Source organism: Centruroides vittatus, unplaced genomic scaffold (assembly GCF_030686945.1).
Source record: "Centruroides vittatus isolate TY-2023 unplaced genomic scaffold, ASM3068694v2 contig_921, whole genome shotgun sequence".
NCBI classification, from domain to species: Eukaryota; Metazoa; Arthropoda; class Arachnida; order Scorpiones; family Buthidae; genus Centruroides; species Centruroides vittatus.
This window is the reverse complement of record NW_027122608.1, coordinates 597,447-621,097: the sequence shown is the minus strand read 5'-3', so window position 1 is coordinate 621,097 and position 23,651 is coordinate 597,447. Positions and strand designations below refer to the sequence as shown.

The 23,651-nt window shown below is 29.9% G+C and overlaps 1 protein-coding gene across 1 annotated transcript; it reads right to left on the bottom strand.

The window, feature by feature from the left end:
* Positions 1–10,683: 10,683 nt before the first annotated feature.
* Positions 10,684–18,696, bottom strand: LOC136984504 (glutamate receptor ionotropic, kainate 1-like). The gene is made up of 7 exons (XM_067281505.1): positions 18,610–18,696; positions 17,527–17,603; positions 17,282–17,462; positions 15,110–15,254; positions 12,896–13,134; positions 10,991–11,256; positions 10,684–10,927 (listed from the first exon to the last, which is right to left on the bottom strand). The coding sequence occupies exons 1-7, from the start codon at positions 18,694–18,696 to the stop codon at positions 10,684–10,686; spliced, it is 1,239 nt and encodes a 412-aa protein (XP_067137606.1).
* Between the last annotated feature and the right edge of the window lie 4,955 nt (positions 18,697–23,651).

Below are 23,651 nucleotides of genomic sequence, written 5' to 3'. Positions count from 1 at the left end.
TCAAGCAGATAATTAAATATTCGAATTAAAGAACCTATAAGATCAATAAAAAAAAATAATAAAGTAAAGGCAGCAGTAGCTCAGCATTGCGGAATTGTTATGAACACAATAAAAATTACAAAAGCAAAAGAAACAATAAAACGTAGATTTTATGAACAGTTAGAAATATAGTAATTAAATGAAAAGCGAATACTTGATTTAGTAATAACGACGAGCTAAAAATTAATAATTCGTAGTGTATATATTTAGATACAACTACTAACAATTATTTATTGTGACACATTCTCTCTTCAAAATTTTGAAAATTTTCGGGTGTTATTAAGCTTCAAAAAGGGTGAACCAAATAGTGTAATGCACATACACACAGTATAGACACCTTAATATTAAACATTTATTAAAATTTCTCGAGTTTTTTAGCATTTCTAGACGTGCCCTAAGTCTAAAAATATAATTACTCTAAGAGGTCATTTTCTGACCAATTCCCATACTTTTCCTCCGTTATATATAACAATTCTGTTTGATTGTTTATTCTGATTTGATCGAAGTAATATTCCTTTATATAAATTTTCATAAATTAGAGCAATTTCCTTTTTTTTATATATTACAATATGTTTGGGCTACTACAAACATATTTAATTTTGAAACTTGAACAGTTCGAAATCTTTTTTGTTTCTCGCAGTCTACAATTTGAGTTCATTATTTATTTAGAAAACAGAAAGTTATACATACTATTATGGCATATAAGAAACACCAAGAGTCCACATAACTTATAGAACATGTGTTCACAATATTAGTTTAAGAAATTTGTCACTTCGGCGTTCAATAATTCTAAATAATCTAACAAACAGTCAATAGTCGGTAATCGCACAATTATAATACAGCCTACTTGTATTCTTAACATTCCATTTAAATATTTTATTTTTGTCAACTTCAGTCCTTTTCAATTCTTCATAATTATATAAATGCGTAAATTATTTTGCCGAAAATAATTAATTTATACACGAAAAATAAAGAAAACTTTTATGAATTTTAACAGGAAAATGTCTTCGTGATGTAATGACACATTAAGTTTCATCTCATTATAGCTTTATATAAAATTTTGTTATAGTAATTTCAGAAATGAAGGAGGCTTTCAGAATTCTTAAAATTTATATGTCATTAAGAATAAGCTTTCCAGCTTCTAAATGGCATTAATGCACGAATAGACGATGCATTACCTAAATGATAAATGTAGTGGTACCATCACTTGGCAACGAGAATACGAGTATAAATAACTTGTTTTATATATTCAGAGGAAAGGAATAGAAAGAAAGCTTAAACAAAAATTACTAGGAGTCATATGTTACACGAAGCCTTTTAATTCTTTAAAAATGCCACCGTTATTGCATCGTTCTTCGTGCTTATCCTACATCATTTTCCCTATAGTGAATTCTGCGAAATTATTGGTCTGAATCTTTACATTCCTTGCCAGTGCATCAGACAAGAAACAGATAAACGAAAGTTAACTACACCCTCTTGTTTATATAAAATTTATGATAGTTTAATTGAAATATATTATTGGACCGTAGTATTTTTATGTGTGTTTAGAATATACAATCCTGATATATACGCTTTACGTGTTCTCCATATTTTTAATGATCACAAATTATCGTCAGCAATAGTAACACTGGTTTCAGCAGAGTATTTCGCCGGGCAATTTACTATATTAAAAAGAAATCAAATTTCATTTCATTGTGTTAAAACCAGTTACCACGGTAAAAAGGATATAAGTGAAAAATTACAAAAGTATTTGTTACTTTATTTTCTTGGTATTGTGGGAATAATTTCTATAGCTACCTCCATATCTTGTTTTTCTTTTTATCTGAAAATTAAAAGACAAAACGGAACAGACACTGAAGCGTTAATCTGTACATTATTTCATACAGTATTGTACATTTTCTACGTGGGCCAAATTTGCTACATCATTTTAATTTTTGCAGTTCCATTAATTTTCATAGAAAAGAGGCTAAGCAAACTGGCCGACAAATTAACTGAAATGAAATTAAGAAGTCGTTTTTTAAAGGAAGAATTAGAAAATACATTTGTTAAATACATCGAACTCTGGGAATTTTTCCAAGCTCTTAATGAACAATGGAATGTGCTTTTACCCTTTATATATACTCACTTGCTTTATATTAATTGTTTCTTGTTGTATGCAGTATTATTTGTAGAAATGGAATTTTATACACGTGTTTTTATCAGCTGTATTTCTGGTCTTTCCTTGAGTGCATTTAAAATATTTTGTTGGGGGTTGTCTGTTCTTACTTCACTGGTTCGTATAAACTTTTAGTATTAACTAAATCACTTAACATATTTTAAGGTTGGCAGTGAGTTCTTAGATTTTCTCATAGAAAAAGCAAAAGCTTTTAAATGCGATTTTAAAATCTATTCTTTTCCTATGAGAAAATCTAAGAACGCTCTCAAAATTTTCTAAGTAGTTCTTTAGAAATATTTCATTAAAGAATATTAACAATTACTTTCAATACAGTATAATATTTTGCTATGTACAGTACATACTTTTTAGTTAGAAAAAATAAGCAGTGACTATGCTAACTAATACTAAGTTTAAAATTAAAGGATTCAAATAAATATCAAATGAGATGGCTCCCATGCCAAATAGAAAGATTTCATAGCGGTTTACTTGTCATCCTTCTATCTGGTGACAAATAATCTATTACGAAAAAGAAATCCTAGAAATTTTTAATAGATTTACAATTCAAAAAACTCTCAGATATGCTGGATATTTTACTTGAGGTATTATGAGTCTGGCTCTTAATGTGTTACCAAAAAACACTTTCTTAGTAACACAAAACAAATTGGTGATAGGATTAATAATCTGATTTCGTCCACTAGTACGTATCTATTAAACAAAACTTATGAAACTTCTTTTAAGGATACAGCAACACAATTTCACAGATTAGAAAATTGTCGATTTATTTAATTTACCTGTATAGATACGTACTAGTATACGAAATAAGATTATAATAAATTGAGGACATTGAGGCATATTAATTTAGGTATAGGACTGTATTATTATTATAAGGAATGCGACAAATGGTCATATAACAAACGGGGTGGTTCCAAACAGCACGTGTATAGCATATCATAGCCCAGTATCCCTATGAAATACTAGGCTATGATATGCTATACACGTGACGTAAACTTGAAAGACACTTGCGCATGGATGGCCGTTGGTAAAGCTTCATATTCTAGGTGTTTACACTACATCGACATTGGCCTGTCATAAATGATATTTCACCAGTAATACGTAAAACTTTTTAATATCATTTTTGAAAATAACTTCATAATTTAATGTAAAAAATATAACTGTAGGTTAAAATATTAGCAAAAATACAAACGAATAAAACCACTAAATATTACAAGAGTAATTACAATAAAACTAAGTTGAAAAAATCAGTAATATTATATATTATATTAAATTCATTTCAATCATATTATATAATTTTCGTACTGTTAATTGTTCTGAATGTAAGCCTAATGTTTTCGTTTGTATTTTCAGATGTACGACAATTTTATTTCCATGGAAAAATTTTTTTCATCTAATTTATCAATATTATTCAAGTTAAAGGTATGGTCAAATTTATAATTTTGCATACATGAAGTTACAGACATTTTTCTTTTAACGAAAACACTTTTATTATTAACTTATATTACCTACAGCATGAAGGAACATATAACGTATGCGACATCTTTAACATAAAGCTGATATTTACGAAATTATAAAACCAATTCACATTAAAAAATTGTCTGTTAATACATTCATACTGATGAAGAAACAAGAACTGTTGTTAATGTAGAATAAATTAAAAATAAATAGAATATAAAGGTAAAAACACATTCCATTGTTCATAAAGCCGTTTATCCGAATTGAACAGGGCTTATACCGATCCGAATTAACAGGAATCAAAATAAACCAAAATTAATGGGTATTGAAAAAGTGTCACATACAATACTGAAAACAAACTTACATTCTTTTCTAAGGTTTAAAAAAGTAACATTACTATTATTGAAATAAAAACATAAAAAACTCAGTACATACATATAAAGTTTGAAATGATAGTTTTAATGATTTCATAAACAAATAATAAAATAATGATGATTTAGAGGTAATAACTTCGCTTGTTAACACTTAGATCTGATACACACACATATATTTCTAATTCGGCTGCAATTTGAAAACAATTTAGACCTATAAATATCTACTGGCCGCCTGTCTATCCTTCCGAATTCTCAATAATGGTATTAGATAAGTAAAGGTCGACAGGAAGTGTGGAAAGATTTTTTCAGGAGGTCACGATTTACTATATATGAACGTCTGTCCTGCACGATTATTTTGCTAACAGAAAAAGCATTACGTCAAAGGGCAATACACTACTAAAAAACTGAATATTGTGAGAAAAAATTGCAGCCGGCGTTGTGATGATGTCATAAAAAAGAATTGATTGCTTCTTTTATATGTGAGATTACGAGGGCACAGGGTCAGTACCCTAATTGCAACTTACACACCGAGTTTGTAAAATTCGCCCACTTTGTCTTTTGGTTGGGTTGAAATCGAGTGGCAAGGGGGTTGAGCAAGTCGGCAGGTGTTCGTGTTTCCGGAGTGACAGGACACAGGTTTAACAAAATAACAAAGCATTTATTGAATAACTAATTTTAGATTACACGAGGCTATATAATGTGATTATGAGCTATACTATTTACACAAAATTGGCGACTAATCTCTAAGCTATGTCGCAGGCCTAATCTGAATATCGGAGAGAGAGTTAACAAAGTTTAGCCTCGAAATACCTGTAAGTATGAATATGTAGAGCAGTATGCGACGATCGTGCGCGCATGGAAGCGGTAGGATTCCTCCATGTCTTCTCCTAGGAGTAGGTCGAGTCCGTTGCATGGAGGTCCGAGAGTCTAGGTGGCACTATCATAAAATATAACTTCCAGTTCGATCGCCCCGAGCTTCCGGTAGCTCTCGCTTGTCAAATGTTGAAGATGAATTGCATTTCTTGACAGTTAAGTGTCAACTTTCCAACTGACGTGTTGATATAACCGGTGACCTCCGCCCTAATTTTCCGTTTTTTTTATCGGGATATTTACATTTCGAAAAAACGATTAACATTAATTTTTTAGATCCCATTAACAATCCGCGGGCTCACATATATATTAAATTGAATATCACTAACGAGTACATATTTTGCATATATTTATCAATACTTAAAACGATAACAAAAATCACGTATTAAAAGTAATACATATTGTATTAGCTTAATTTTCATGAATTAATGTTGTTTTCAATTGTAAATAACAGTGTGTATTAATAATCATTCTACTGTTCTACATTAATCGTACGAAGACTAATTAGAATTTGTTCTAAACAACAAACTCACAATTTCTGAATGCAGCCATTTATTATTGAAAGTAATATACACACATTGGTACAGAAATTGGAACATCCGTAAACGTGATATTTAAATAAACATATAATACACAATACAACACAACAACGTCTGTCCTGCACGATTATTTTGCTTATTTTATTACACGACGAAACAATATAATACACAAGAATTCAATTTCATACAACAGATTATTTTTATTAAGTCATTATACAATATCTATAATAATAATAATAATAATAGGATGTGTAAGGTATGGAATCGCCAAGACGCGCGATTCCCACCTGTTTGTTATAACGAACTGTCATAACGGAAAAGTCGTTAGGATCGGCCGTTGGAAACGACCGTTAGGAACTTCCGTGGGAAGAACCGTTAAGTTTCCAATCGTCAACCATCGGACGATTGGCCGGCGGGAAGTGACCGTTGGCGGCCGTTGCGGGAACATTCAAATTTGATTGGAGCAGGGTTCGAGCGCCGTCGACTATTTAAGCTCGGATCGAAGTTCGTATGGGGATCGGCTGGCATCGTATCGGAGGTGATCGGATCGGATCGGATCAAGGGAGATCGTCGTTATCGAGGTGCTAACTAACTTTCTCGTTGGAAGTTACGTGTTTGTGTATGAACTTGTTCCTGACTCGGAGGTTTTGTTAATTACAAGTCTGTTTGTTCGTAAGGAGTTCTTTCGACGAATTTGTACGGGAATAGTCGGTTGTTGTTGGAATTAGTGTTGTGCATAATTAATTGTAACTCTAATTTGGATTATTTTGTACATTTACTGTAAATATAAAATTTGTGTTTTTCGTCAAACCGACTGAGTGGTTATTTTGAACATTACTGGATGATTATAATATAATTTATTTGTTTGCATTATTTTAATTATTTTTTCATTATAGACCATCGATTTTATGAAAAGATTTGGAAGAATTCCGTTAGGAATATCGTTAGGTGGATTCCTGTATATAAAGAGACATTTTGTAATAAGGGTAAGTAAAGGCACGCCAAATTTCTTCTTTAAAAATATATTCGAATAACGTTTTATTATTTAGGTAATTAGCGGACTCTACTCGATATTTTCTTCTCTAATTCAAGTAAGCGGTGTTTTAGATAAAGAAAAAAAATGTAGTAAATTTCACGACAATAAGAATGTGTTTAACAATACATAAAAATCTTCATTTAAATACAAGTGAAGTAGATGTTATGAAACATTAGACAGCTAACAAATTCAGTAATCACAAATTTTATTATATAATGTAGAAAAAAAATATAAATTTGCATATTGTTGTGCTCTTCTATGCATCGAAAATTCATGCACCAAATAAAGCACGTGGGCCTTATTTGGATCACGAATATTCTTGCATGCGTTATATTATTATAAACAACATAAAGATATTCTGTAAAATAGAGTAATGTATATAATAATAATACTGATTCTGATAATGATGATCATTGTCATCCAGTTGATTCCTGAAGAAAGACTCAGAATATGAAATTTGAAAAGGCTGGAAAGCGTGTTTAACCTAACATAATTGTTGTATTTTAGTGGAGTTTGTTATGTTATTCATTTGTTATACGGGGCGGCCATAGGTATCTTTTGTAATTTTGTTGAATAAAGAATAAAGAAAGAATAAAGTGAATAGCGGTGTTGTCAGCGACTAATTTAAAAGATGAGGGATTTATTGGCCTGTTATATATTTTTATCAAGCTCATCTAATATACAAAACTGTAGACTGGTTTTTCATGAACAGCGAATAGTATATGCCAGAAAAGGAGGAAAAGAAGTACATCTTGTAGCACCTGAATATGTGTGAATAGGCGTGTCTTGCTACCTACAATTATTTTTAAAGAGAAAAAAATTATATCCTGAAGCGAAGGATAATTAACCACATGGCAGAGAGTTTAAGATCACTAAGAAAGGTAAAATTATTACAGCAACTATCATTAAATGTGTGCATCCTTTTGCAAAATCCATGATAGGTCTTGCAGCTGGACCTACAGGAAGACGAACAATGAGAAAAAAGCTGGTATGTTTATTTAAGCAGAGAAGATCGAATTGCTGACATGAGACTATGTGTACTGTGTTCAAAATATGTTTATAAAGGGTCCGTCGGATAAAGATAAAATATCCGAGTTACTTTGCCCAGAATGTGATGTATGACTTTCATAATTTGTATTTATTATAGTTAATATTCGATAAATCAATTATATCCACGTGATGAAATAAAAATGCAAATATCATTATGAAAATAATGTTAATTTTTATTTATTATTTTCCTTGAGATTTTACTGTTAATTCACTGCGTACTGAAACGAATTTGAACTCTTTCACAGAGATGGCAAATCTATGGGATACAATAAAAGTGTAATCTTGGAAATATTCGAGTCTATGTAAACATATATTACAGTGTTTCCCAAAAATATAGATAAGGTTAAACTTTGAGCAATAATTCATAAAATAAATAGATAAAAATTGTTTTTTTTAATATGAAACCATAATAGTACTACTATTATGGTTAATAAGTGAAAAAATAAAAGCAGGCATCGAATCAATTAAATAATGAAAAATTTCTGAATTCATTCAGAACCATTACTAACGAGTTTTTGTTTAAGCTTTGAAACCGTCTTAATATGCATGTTATTAGCGTAATTTTTGAGTATGAATGTACCACAAGTTCTCAGTCGAATTTATGTTCGCTCGTCTTGCTGGCCACTTTATAACTTAATAATGTAATCTTCGAGTCATTTAGTTGTTGAGTGTGAGCAGTGAGCATTGGTATTGTGCTATTAGAAAATTCAATCAAGTTAATTTATTATTTATTGAAAAAAATTCTATATCTTTTTACACTTCTTAATACTTTTTAGATGTCTGTCCACCAGTTAAAGTAATTAAATTTGATAAAACATTAAATCCAAAGCAGTCCCACAATATAAAAACATCATCATTCTGTTATCTGCTGAAAAAATGTGTTCCTATTTCTTAATATCATATCAGCAATGAGCCCATTCATTTGGCCCATCCAAATGTTCTTTTCATAACTGAAAAAAAAAAACGAGAGGCATTAGTCATTCCACAGAATGTAATCTTTATCCCACTGCACTTTTCTAATTTGTGATGTTTTGTTAGCACCGGTTTTTCATCGGGCAGCAAATTTAATATGTGGAGCTGCTGAAATTTCTTGATGAACGGTGCCTTTTGATATTTTTAATCTACTTTTAACGAAAATTTGACAAACGGATTTATTCCGTTACGATGCAAGGCGCAAAATTCGATTTATTATCCCTTATGAAACATGATTTTGGGTCTTCCTGGCTGATGTTTAGAAGGTTTGGGTAATGATTTTCTCAAAATTTTAAAAATTCCAAGAGTACATCTGTTCATTACAACAGCAATTTTATTGCCATTACAGCCTTTTGCTATTTATTTCTATATTTTTGCAATTCATTCCATACTAAAATATCTTTCATTTGGCATTTCAGAAAAATTCGGTTAAGTATTCGAATTACTATTTGACAACAAAATAAAAGTTTTACATGATTTCATTTATGTTTATGTTCTTAATTTTATATCCTTACTTTCCAAATTTTACATTTCTGTTTTATTATCTATACTTTGGGAAAGCCAAGAATATTTTGTTAAATTCCTAAAAATTCTGAAAAGCAGTGAAATATTGAATATATAAGTTATGGACAAGGTGACTAATACAGGCATTATTCATAATGCTTGGTCATTATGAATAATGACTAACAAAATCGGGCATTGTAATAAATTTCAATAACTTATCAAATTGTCCGGTCATTATGAATACTGCTATCATCTAGTCGAGCAAAGTGATAATAATACGTTGAGAAGTGATCATCTAAAATGCGCTAGCCAATCAGCACTCATATGTGAGTTGCGCGTGCGTATTGCGTTTAGTACCGAATTCGGTGGCGGTCGCGACTGTTTATGCTCCCGACAGATTCCTCTCGGAGAGGAGCCGCCGGCAGGCCGCCGATTGTCGAACGTCATTAGTTATTTATTCACAGTAGTTCTTGAACACACGTATCAATAACCAGTATGTATCAATATCTAGAGACGTTAAACAATCGGCGGCCTGCCGGCAGCTCCCCTCCGAGAAGAATCCGTCGGAAGCACAAACAGTTGCGACCGCTGCCATGATGGTGCACACAAGTAAAATTATACCATTCAATTAATATAGTTAATCGTATATGTTTTAAAAGATTACATGTTTTTTTTAAATATTTTGAAATTATGCACAAAATTGAATATTTTTAAATGAAATAAGTAGTTTTTTAATCAAATTAATTAATGTCGCACAATTTTAAATTCGGTACTAAACGCGATACGCACTCAATGCGATACAATCGGCAATTCAGAGTGCCGATTGGCTAGCGTATGTCCGATGATCACTCTTCAACTTATTATTATCACTTTGCCGGACTAGGTGATAGCAGTATTCATAATGACCGATCAATTTGATAAATTAATCAATATTTATCACACTGCGCGCCCTTTTTGGTCATTATTCATAATGACTGGGCATTATGAATAATGCCCGATTAATCACTTTGTCCATAACATATATAATTTAAGGCAACACTGTACTACTCTGATTGTTGAAACATTAAAGTCATTGCATGTCTGTGATAAAGTGATCTACAATTATTAAGCCGGTTTACAAATTAATCATAAATATAACAATGCTTAAGCACAACATTTACTTTAAATAAAACATCAGCTACGGATTTTATCATTTAGAAATTTATGTTAATATGACTTGAACAATGTCAAAACTTTTCTATTATATGTCACTCATTTTTAACAATTTCCAATTGAATGCAACAAATAATTGATATATTTATGTCAGTCATTAGTTGCATTCAATTGGAAATTGTTTAATATAAATGATTTTGTCATGGTTTAGTAATTATGCAGCGAGGAATTAAATTTTCAAAGTGAAACACTAAACAAATAATAATAGAATATATATATATATAGGGGTCTGTGTAATAAAATGTAAAAGATTCTAGTGCGTGATATGTACAGAATTTCAATATAGAGATAAAGAGTATAAAAATGTGTACAAGAAGTAAACGTGGGAAATTTCTATTCTGAATTGCAAAGAATACATAAGCATTATTAATGTGTTCAGATATAATCTCTATAGTAGTGAAGCCATTGAATAGTTTGTGTGAAATGTAAGTTATTAAACTGTTTAAATTATGTAAACAAATATTAAATAATTGTAAGTATTACTTTTTTCTTAAACTTCCCAATGAAAATTTCTCCAATAAATACCAAAAAAGAAAGAATATATCCTAATATTAACAAAATCAATGGTCCTTTAAGATCTTCCACTTTCAGAGATTCTTCATCTCCCTTGTCATCATAAAAATTAAATTCGTAATATCTTCGATCTTCTTCTATAATATCTTGTTGCAGTTTCAATGATAATCCACTTTGATGTAAGATATTTATCCTTAAAATTGTGTAAAAGCAATTAGAAAAATTACATTAGAATATATCGGTTGCATTTACTTACATCTCAAACACTTCTCTTTGTTGGTAAAGTCGAAGCTTGTTTATCTGCAGGAACCGAAAATTAGTGAACAAAGAATCTGGTGAAACGTAGAAATTCTCTTTACGAAACTTCATTGTTAAAGGGTCAATCCTTAATTTCGTTGCAAGTAAGGCATCTGTTCCATCAAGAACCTTCTGCAGTTCATTGCCTTTACCTAATATCACCCTATTGTTTGGATTTTCTTCAATATTTTTTGAAAATATCTGAAGTATAGCAGGCAATTTCCGCTAATAGTAAAAAATTATACAATTAGATTTTATCAGTAAATTTAATAAATTATTTCATTTATGAAATGCAATATATCAAGTAACAATTTAAAATATTGAGTATATATTGTTGTTTCATGAACATCAACTGATATATTTGCATTACAAAGTCACAATATTCATAGTTATTATTGTTAATGTACACATTTCCTCAGCGATATTCATCAGTCGAAATGTAAATAAATTTTTAATGGAATAACATTTCAAGTCATACTGATGCTGCCAGCGTTAATAGTACAAGTCATACGAGGTAAACATTGTAGAAAAGAGAAACAAAACTTTTTAAATCAGTAACAAATTGTAGATGTATAAACAATTTTTATTAATGAAACTAATATGAAATTTCTGATTGTTATTATTGAACATTACAATGGAGATCGAAATTTAATGCTCACGTATTTACAGAAACAATAAAAGTGGGTCGAAGATTGTTATAATGATAAATACTTCAAGGATTAAAAAGGATTAAAACAAAATTTGAAATATAGCACGGTAAAATATCTTGCGAAGATCACAAAAATTAAGAAAACAGCTACGGAAATAATTCCGGTTAAAAAAAACTTGATTATTATAATAGATTTAAATTAATGAAGATTTATTTACTGAACATAGTTTGGTTCTTAAAAATCAGATAAAGCAAATAAATCTGATTTCCTACAAGGCGTTGGAAAGAAATAAAAAACTTTGATTTTACATAAAGACAGTATAGAATTGCTAAAAATTCTAAAATAAGAAGTAAAATGAGAATAAATAAAGAAATATTAATAAATTAAGAAATAAAACTGTATTACACGAGTGAAAAACAAAAAAATTCTAAACTTTACAGAGATTAGAAGACTATTTGAGAACACAGGGTGTCTTAAAATCCATACAATGAGACAAATCAAGCACACCAATGGGCGATTAAAGAAAACCATTGAACGCTAATAGTTGGTCATTTGTTCGTGCCTGACCAATTATCACGCAATGTTCTGAGTTTTCTTCATGTCTCTAACACCTAAACAGAATCTAGTTTCCACATAGGAAGCCCTGCTTGAAGTTACCTCATTGGCAGATCACCCATGTGTTCCGTAGCCTTACTCCGGCAATACACTGATATAAATCTTAATCCCGACATTTTGATGTTTTGTAAATAAATTTACATTTCATCTTTGTATGTATGGAAACTTTTGGGATACCCTGTACAGTTAAAACACACAAATCAATACAAAAAAATTGTTATTCACTGATTAACTATATAAACTCGATTGTATATAATTTAAATTTAAATTCATTAAAGAAAAATTGCGAAACATAACATAATTCTAAGTTTTCAGTAAAAACTCTGATAAATTCGTAAGTAAAATACTAGTGTAAAATTTAAGTTAATGTACAGATTTTAAAGTTAAATATAGTTTCAATTTAATATTCAATATAATGGAGTAAAATAGAAAATGGTTTAAAGACATGAAATGTAAAAAAAACAGTTAATATTGAATTATATTATTGAAATTATAACATATAAAACGCATAAAACGCGAAAAGACGATATATATAAATTATGTAAATGATTCTCAGTTATACATTGAATACAGAATTACATAAATAATAATTTACATACCCCTGTAATTAAAAAAATTGCTTCTTCGTCAGAGCAAAAAGTCATGCTAACGTTATAGTTTCCATCTTTTACCGATTGTGCCAATTCCACAAAATTTTTTGGAATTTTTTCACTTCCTGGATAAATTAAGTACGAAGGCAAAACTCCCGTATATGCTGAAGTAAGGACAAATACTGCCAGGATCCAACATCCAATTAGAATTCGAAATGTGCGGAGAATGATGTGATTAATTTCCGTATCTGCAAGAAAAAAACGAAACAAAAACTTTTAATTATGTTTTCCACGAGTGATATTTATGTATGTGTAGTACATAATTGCTAAATAGGGATTAGTGTTGTGGCCTAAAAACACGCGGTCGATAAATACGGACCTAATATAAATAGGTGATTATTTTCTTTTTAATTCACAATTTTTCTTTTTTTTTCAAGTCGATGTTCTATTGGCTATTTTATTAAACTGACACCTGATTCTTTAACAGGTACAAACATAATATTTTGAAATACAGTGTGTTGCAAATTGACTTATTTTATGCCTCTTTCGTTAGACGTGTTCGATAAAGCAATGTTTCTGTTTATGAAGATTCTGGTTACAAAGTGTTTCTGACCAATTTTGTCTACGTCATTCCTTAACCCTATCATCAGTGATTACATGCAGGTTGAACTGCATCTCATATTTAACAAGATCAATTTGTTTTTGATAAACCTAAGATTGATTTTTACAAGGTGGTAAAATTATTTTTGCATGAAGTGCTTAAATGTTGAACGAAAGTGATACCATGACAATACAAATATTTATTTTCCACGGCATGGGGAGAAAAATTGCTTTAAAAATGTTATTTCGAAAATGTGCTGACAAGAAAAATATGTCAGGTAAATTATGTTTTTCGAGCAGCAACGAAATATAAGAGATAGTGTTACAAGTATGTCCTTAAAAACCAGCAATATCATTCATCACATTCCTCCTGTTAGTTGCGAGTATTTTACATTAAAGCGTGCAAACTGCAAACAAAATTCTTATACAAGAATTGTTTTATGCAAGATTGAGCTGGGTGGGTCATATTGCAAGATCAATGCAACAGCTGTTTCAGGATCATTTCCTGAAAAAAAGAGTATTCAGTCGTTGTTTTTATAATTGCATAGCCACCGCGAACACATCATTTTGTACTAGGTGATTTTCCATATCGATTTACCTCACAGCCAATGCCCATCGAGGAAGCGTTCCTTTTCTGTCATCAACAAACACGAAAACTAACATGTGGAACATTTCCCCAGATGTATTGCATCGACGTTCTGACCTAAAACAATAGAGAGGTTGAGATGCAAGTACAAAAGTTAAACCTGTACGGTAAGCAAAAGTACAAAGTCTACGTTTAAACTCTAAGTAAAAATCGTTGCTGAAGCATGGGAAATTAATTTTTACAAAATTTACGAACGTATTACGCTATTGATAACAGAAGATGCAGCGAAAGAACAAACCTACCTTAAAATAAACTATTATGAAGACAAATATATGTAAATTCTATAGCTACTTCACAACGCTTGCAAAAAAATTGAATAATTAAATAATTTCTGGATTAAAATCGTCTGTTTCTTTACAATATTATTCATACATCTTTAAATAATCATTGTTCTAATAAAATACGTCATAAGTTTAACCACAATCTCGAAAATATGAAGAACTTTAAGCCGATCGTCTTCTCGCCATTCTAGACAAAGCAATCGCTCTTGTCGACCGTTTAGAACTGACAGATGGCGGCGCAATTCATGTTTTGCGCTGAAGACGTGCGCCTCAACTTTTCTAATAAGAAATTCCTTTTACACTCAACTACAACTTCATTGACATTTCATTATCTTAAATAAATGATGGGTGACTTGCTGTGATGTCAAAAATAGAAAATTGAAACTTCAGTTTTTCTAATCTTGTTTTTTTTATAATTTTTTTGCTATTGCACATGGTTTTTCTACTTTCTATCGAGACATATTTTTCGTATTGGTACAATTTCAAAGTAAATTTTGTTTAGCAAAGTTCTTTTTCCCATCACTTCAGCGGAATTTGTACAAATTTTGTACCGTCGTGGCCATTAATTGAAGATACAAAAATATTTATAGGGAAATGTTTTAGTGCAATCAACTGCATTTGTAACGTATTGGAAAGTGTATGAAAGTATATTTTACTTATTTTTATTAAATATGTTCTAAAGATCTGTTTTCCCACCTTGACGAAAAGCATTTCTCATTAACATCCAGCAAAGAGTTGAAAACTTTGGATGCTCCTTGTCAAAAATCTGAGCTTCTCTTTTCAACACAGCATATATAATATAAACAAATAACACAGTTGTGATGGAAACGCATATCCATATCTGTAAAATAGAACATAATTCTAGTTTTATTCCTTATGAAAAAAGACATTATGAGTATAGAACTTTTCATAACAAAAATAATATACAAAAGCATATATTTTAAGTGTGAGATATAAATATAACAATTAATGAGGAAACATTTATGTATATTTCACACTAAATAATATAATAAAATATATAAATTTTATCACTTTAACACGTATAAAGTGTGTACAGTACATTTCAAGGGTAGAAATGACAATGAAAGTGCATAGTGTAATTCTCAGAATTCATCTGTGTGTTAGCGACTATTGTCACCTTTGAATTTATTTCCTTTCTCAGCCAGGTATTTAATAAAATTCCGTGGTCATCGCTGGAAACATACCTGAAACTTTTATGGAACACCATTCAGTTTTTTCTAACGTGAAGCAGTATATCAAAATTGACTGAAAATCTTTGTTTTATCTGAAGTTTGAAAACATTTTCATTTTCGGAGAAGCCAGAAATTATAACGCGATAAAATGGATAGAAACGATGTATGATGCAATCTGTAAATTGATTTCATATCCAGATAGTCGCGAACATTAAGCCAACAATAATATTCAGCGTTGTCGTAATGGATGATCCACTTTTCAGGGTTCAGTTTATCTTGTTTACCGAAAAAATACTTTTGTAATTTTTTTGTAATATTACATATTTTGTTGTCCATTCTCCATGTTCAATTATTTCGTACTGGTCTATACAGTTCCTACTTTAAAAAAACCCTCAAGCACAGTCTTGAACAGCGAGTGTGGCATTAGTGTATTTCCGGTTTTGCTAAACTATATTTCTTCTTGCCTGCTTTATTACTTTTTGTGAATAGTACCGGAAGCATCAAAACACTATATCTCCTCACCCAAATAATCTTTTAAACGTCTGTATTTCTTCCCCAAAAAATCACTTGCAACATTAAGCCGTTGTAATCTTTTAAGATTAAAATTAAAAAGTTTTCTGATGTTTAAATCTCTTATAATCTATAAAATCTACCAATGCTCCTGTTATTAATCGCAAACAATCGTTTGTGTAACTAAACAAATGCCTTATTCTTCTACATCTGTCTTTGGCTGTTTACTTTTGGTGTCGTCCATCACATGTCTCTCTTAAAGCTCTTATGCCACTAACAATTTTATCACTTTTCCACATCATCTTCATACATTACTTTTAACAATAGCTACGTTTCTGTCAGGTTTTTGCAACTTGATGTTAATTAGCTGCTCCAAATTTTTATTGATTATTTTTTTGACTTTTATGTCTTTAGATACCACTTACTCAGCAATAACTCTAGTTGTCTGCATTTCCAAGCGTGTTCAGCCACGTATAAGCACGTGATTATATCTCTGTCACAATACTGGTACCCTACGCGAGTAGATTCACGTAAATTATATTATCGTATGTGCAATAAGCTCTAATGCAGGTACAGAGAATGCATGTGCAGAAATGCGGATGCCGAGGTGAATAAGTAGTTTAACAAGGAAACATAAGATGAGGAATAGTTACATTAGTGAAAGCTTGGGTATCATAGAAATATAAGAAAACTTCAGGGATAATCGATTGAGGTTCAACTATAAACAACTCCAGTACGAATAGTCCTGGGTATGTCAGTAGAAGAAGTAAGAAAGACAAGAACTAGAACGACCTGGAATGAGATGTTTAATGTAAACGTGATATGGAAAAGTTGGTGTCTCGGTGAAATTTGCTTCGAACAGGTTAGTATGGAAAAGAGAGCCTCGAAGTGCCGACCTCTTCTTGTCTTTTCTCTTCCTCATATGGTGTTTTATAAAATGACGGGTAAACTAAATTAAGTGTTAAAAACTTATATGTGTGTTATGTAAGCTTAAATGAAACTTTTCAGCAGACCGAAACAAAACTGGAAGTTTCTAACATAAAACAATTAATTATTATGGTATTCACATATTTTTCATTGTTACATGTGAGGAAATTCCAGGTATGTAATTGTTATAAATATTAACTAAGATTTTGTAAATAGTATAATATAGTTAAAAAGTTACATTTAAGGAAAAAGGCTTGATCAAGGAAATGAACTTATCAGTTGGTCTTGCTGCTCTGATGACAAAATAAGTTGATATGTCAAATATAGGAGAAGAATAAGAAACGTAATGTTCCCAGAACATGGCTATTGTAGGTACTATCGAAATATCAGAGTAATCCAAGTCGAAAACTTGTATATACCTGAAAGTAACTTATTACTAAATAAATAAATAACATGTATAGATGCCAAAATTAAGTAACAAACCTTATTTTTAAACATTGGCATAGCAGATTGACATATTCGTCCAATTGTGCGTTATTATTTATATTTTTGTACACATCCTGTATTAAAATAAAAATTCATTTTTATTAATTCACTAATGTACACTCCTAAATTTATATTATGTGCACTGGGTGATAATAACTAAATTATCGCTATTCAGCGCTGTTTACTAAATTTTGTATATGTTTCGGGATATGGAAATGAAATTTTTTGAAAAAACTGGTGGCCAAGTAACAGGAAAATGGCAGGTTAATCTATGTGAACGAAAGCATGGTTTGACATAAATATGTTGCAAATTTGGATGTATTAGATACAGTTTGATACTGTCTTTCAACAGCATCATACTGCACGTCAAAAGTATTATAAAAGATCAATTATAGCCGCACAATTTAACTGTTCATTGTTGTCAAATTTTGCACGTTTACAAACGGAACCACATATGTTAGTGCGCTGTACATCTCTAGATGCTCTTTCGATTCCATTTTAAACATGGCTGCAATTAGTTTGGTCTAATGTAATAGAGGTTATTTGCCATGTTGTAAAGTGAGTACAATAATCGTCGTTGAAAAAAATAATTAAAATATAACAATAAGTGTTATCATCTCATAAATTACCAGCAAATGTTGAAGCATATGCGCTGTAAATGCAAGTATTTAGTGTCTGAAACTATTTTTGCATGTGATATTGCCAGTTACACAATCATAATTCACAGCACACATGCCTGAAATTTTACTGCTTGTGTACAACTTAATAAGTTTTATGATAATATATATTGGTTTTTGGGTTAAGTGTTGTGCAGTGGTACAGTACGTACAGGTAATGCAAGTTCGTGCCTCAATTTATATTACGTTATCGTAATAATAATAAAGAAGAGTACTTACAGTACTTCACTATATGAATTAAACAAGTTTTGGAAAAACCATAAAAAAAGAAACAGTAGAGTTTAGAGTTGAAATAATAGTATGAGCATGGGTTTTAATTAACTGAGTTTACTCTGAACTTTAAGTGTTATTACTTCTAACATTCAATATAATTTTTATGTCGTATAAAATTTATTCTACTTACAGGCATTTTGAATATTTTCACTTCTTTTCCTTTTAATTTTTCGACTTTATAATCTGTTCTTGTAGAATACATACTGCAGCTTGTCATGTCACTGTCGTTACACTTTTCAAATAAATGAGCGTTAGATGCTTGAATTACGTATCAAATCATTGTTAAATTCGTAAATTTTAATATTTCACAATGAAATTTAATACAGAAATTACGACTTTGTATTCATTGGATCTTAAATGAAGTACTATGATATGATAAATCTTAGAATTAAAACTATACATAAAATTTTATACATTTGCTAACTACTAAAATATTATAGTACCCTCCGATAACTTGTGTGAGATTCAGGAGAGAATGGATAATTTTATTAAATAATTACAAAATCTATAAAATAAATTATTCCGTTAAAAAAGCGACACATTTTGTCACTTTTGCGAGGAAAAGAGAAATAACATTTCCTTTACCCGGTTCAATCTAATCTTTTTCAAAAATTTAAACATATCTAGAGTAAAAATAATTATCACTTACTATCTTAACGTAAGTCTCTTCTACTCGAACAAATGTAGAATTTTCAATTTCTCCACCCAGCACAAAACTTTGATTGTTATTCTCGTACACGAACTTCAGAAATATTTTATTATATATAAACCAGTTGTAGCGAAAGTCTACAATATAATTCTTTTGAATAAACTTGCTTGATAATTCCCCTGGAAAATATAACATTTACAATAATACATACAGAGGTACACAAACAGAATGCAACAGAAGAAAGAAACGTCGAATTGGTAAAAACAGAGTGTCCACTTATTAAAAATATTGCACAGATAACAATATATGTATCCAATTGAAAACAAGATGAATTTTAAAAATATGCAGGTGCATTATTTTACATGTTTTTTTTTAGTTATATAATTAAATCACAAATTGAAACAAGAACTTGTTTGTATTATCGTGTTCTAGGCAAATGCCTTGTTTCACTGTCTATAAAATTGGCAATAGCCTAATACAAATATTGCTATTAAACTCTAAACGAATAATATTTTGCAGTCCAAATGAAACCACTTTTAGAATAATAGAAAATTATTGACGTATTAAATTAGTATCGAATCTGACGACTAAGGAAATCTTTGTTGCTGCATGCAACAATAATTTTGCATAGATCCTGTCGATAAAAAAGCTACTACTCGACGTCTTATAAATAGCTATAAGTATATAACAAATTGAATAAAGTAAGACTCTTGTTGTAATTAAAGGTACAGTACACTCATTATAATAGACTGATCTATAGACTAATCTGAAAGAACTAAACATAAACATTTCAAGTTAAAAAATATCAAAATATCGAAGAAAGTATGTCTTCTTTTTTACTATTGTGTTCATTCTCCACAAAAAAAAAACCGTTCTTCTTCGAGTAAAAAACCATTTGTTAGATGATACACCTCTGCAATATAATACAAAACAATTAAAACGTTTATTGACGATAAGACAACAATTAACAACAGAAAATGTTAATGACAATTAAAACGGCTAACAGTATTGGAACACAATTTGAAAACTGTTCTGTTGCTGATGATCGAAGAAGACAGAAGTAGGGAAGATTTACTTTCTTTTCTATTTCTAAGTTATATTAAAATTTAATTTACCATTTTAACAATATAGAAATAATTATATACATAGTTTAGTCTAACGACTATTATTTTGCGTAGTTGCAAAATAGTATTGTTTAGGTGTTCCAATATCATTGTTTAATGTGGGACTCATCTGTTATCTGGAATTGTAAAATTTAAAAAAAAATAACAATAATAATAAAAAGATAAGGAGAGTAACAGAAATCGAAGTTTTTTTATTGTATTTAGTAGTTTATACAAGAACTTTTTTGTATACTTAGAGATACATAGGCTAAGTGTATAAACATTGTCCTATAAACGTTGCTAAAATGTTATAAATGTGAATATATTTTCGAAATCAAATTAAAAAAATAATTCAGAAGTCAATTTTACTTACAAGTTTCGTCTTCCAAATTTCCATATAAAATTACTACACTCAAGAGTTTCAAGTGAAGAAGCATCTTACTTTCTCCTGTGTATAAAAATTACAATATGAAGTTTAAAACTTTTACACTAGAAACAGTTCACAAACTTATATTTATACATAATAATATGGAATCTATTGTATTTGTACACATATAAAAGCATGCTATTATAAGCGAAGTACAACGCGAAATTTTCACGTATATGATCATGTTCTTATATGCGAGAAAATCGCGTATATCTATTTTAATTAATTTATTTTACGCTAACAGTAATACGCGTACATAAAACAATTTATCCATGATTGGAAGTAAAGAATGATAAACTAATCCGTTTAAAACAACAAAGGTTTGGCTAGAACTTTAGGAACGTTTACACTACAAATGTCCTGAAATAATATATATGAAAAGGTATATGTCAGTACGATTTAATTCTTTTCACAGAATGTTTTTAATACAAATTTTCCTGTTAAATAGTACCTTAGAATTAAACTATTAGGCCAAAATATCACCCTGGTGTTCCATTCTCATGGATATTGCGAAAGATTTCTAAGAAATTCAGGTGTAAGAAACAAACTGTAAGATTCGTATACTGTTTCGATTAAATGAATATAACCTCAAAATACACTCTCTAGCCTGAAATAAATTCATACCTTTGACATGACACTCGAACAGAATCGCGTGAATTCGAAAGTAATCTATATTCTTTTCAGGATTATTTTGAACAAGTACACAAATTTAAGTACAAATCAGTTTAACCAATCTTACGTAATACTGGATCGCATACAAGAAAAACAGATGTGATCTTAATTATTTATACAATAGAGTAGTGTAATAATTTAATATAATATATAATAACTATTTATTAACTACTTTAAACCGTGTTTAAATTTATTCATAAACTGAATAAAATTTAAACAATTATTTCCCTCGATAATACAGTTAAATAAGTCTGTCACAAAATATTTTTTTTTTAAACGAGGCGATTCTCTTTACTGTCCGCTTTATAATCACCTCGTTTTTCCACCCACACACTCAGTAGCTATTCTAATTTGTCAATGACTTATTCGGTCTTAATTAATCCAGTCCGAATTTTTGTTTGTTATACTTAACAATTGTGGACAGCTTAATAACAAAAAGCAATAAAATTTCTAACTTACTTTGATAATTTTAATTAACAGATGCTTTGTTTAATATCAAATTCGATCACACATAAAACAAGAACTTTGTCATTGGAATTCCTACTTTGTTCCTTGTTATACGTTGAGTAGATAATTCTTATTGTTTACGACCAAGCGTATCGACGTTTTCTATGTCGACATTCGAAAGTACGTTTGTTTTGACGAACTAATCATGTAATCCTGTACATGTTTATTTCCAATACTCACCAAACGTAAATCGTTTCTAAAAAACCTCACAGCAAGAATAATATAAAATAACTAATAATAATTATATTTGTCGTTTGAACACAAGAGAAAATAAACTTTTGTTCGGTGTAGATTAATTGGCAAGTTTTAGGGTGAATGTGTTTGTGGAAAAATCCTAACAAATTTTAAATATACACGTGTTCTATTAACTACACCATAAACAAGAACGTTTATAGTTGTGTAGAAACGTAGAGTTCATATATGAAAAATTGACTACCTGCAACAGCAGAGATTAAAAATATTGATGTAAAAGTAGTGGTTATTAATTACAATTCAAATAATAGTATCTATAAACGTCTTGCACACAGTATTTTATATAAAACTGTTTAACAGAAAACGATGAAAAATAATGATAAAATGAGAAATTATTAATTTTCTTTTAGAAAAACATTTTGCCATTTAATTGTATATATACCAGCAAATTATAGTAGAACATAATTAAAGTTAGCATATTAACAGACGTCTTAGTACGTCATACTGGTCCCATGTTTTATTCCTCTGTAACATTACAGAAAAATAAAACATTACAGGAACAGTTCCTATTAAAAAGCATTATAAGGGGTTCCTAACCTTTGATGAAAGCAAGCCACTATTTTCATTGCTTCTATGTCATGGCTCTTTTATATCTGTTAATACAAAATTACAAGTGGAAGTTTTACGTCTTCATAGAACCATGATTACTTTATACTTGAGAGGATTTTAAATTGCACAAATTAGTGCTGTATATCGCTAAATTGGTGTATATTTTGCAATGTATTTATACCACATTTTGAACTGAGAAATAATGTTGTAAAAAAAGAGCTAGTTTGACCATTAACAATATGAAAACTCCTAAATGTTAACAATCAAAACTTAAATTGTAAATTAATAAATAATGTTTTAAAATAACAAGTTTGTTTTAGCCTGTATTCTAAATTTTTACCCTATCCATTATATGTTCCTTTATATTTATGGTTTATGAAATAAATCCAAATTAGTACGATAATTTCTATCCTGTGACATGAGATAAAATATGAACTGATGGATCATTATAACTGTACAGTACCTTCACTTGTACTATTCTGGTGATTAAGAGACTAGATGTAAACAACTTTAATTTTGTTCAATATTTTTAATTAACCGGGTTCTTCTATTGACTTATACTTCATTAGTGTAATTTCTGTTTATTAAATTTACTGCTTGATGTGCCACGCATTGGAAAAGAGGACAGATTTAGTAAAATAAATAGCTTATAGTCACGCTAAAAAATCTGTTTAGCATTATTTCGGGAGGACTATTATTTGGTGAAAATAACTGAAAAATATAAATGAAACTACAGTAATTATGAAAAACTGCTGTTAAGATATAACAGAGGTAATGTATGGGGATCGGTCAAAAGAATAACCCTTTCTATTTTTGTATTCAGGGAACATTGAAACATGAAAAAATGAAAATAATTAACAAATTGTTTTTCTGTATATATGGATTTTAGAGAATGTGTTGGTTTCTGTATGGGGAGCAAAATTTTATTCATTTAATTAAATCTTAATAACTTGTGCTTTTTGTTGAATACTTCCGAAATTTCGCAGGGAGGTTTCTTATTACGAAGATTGACA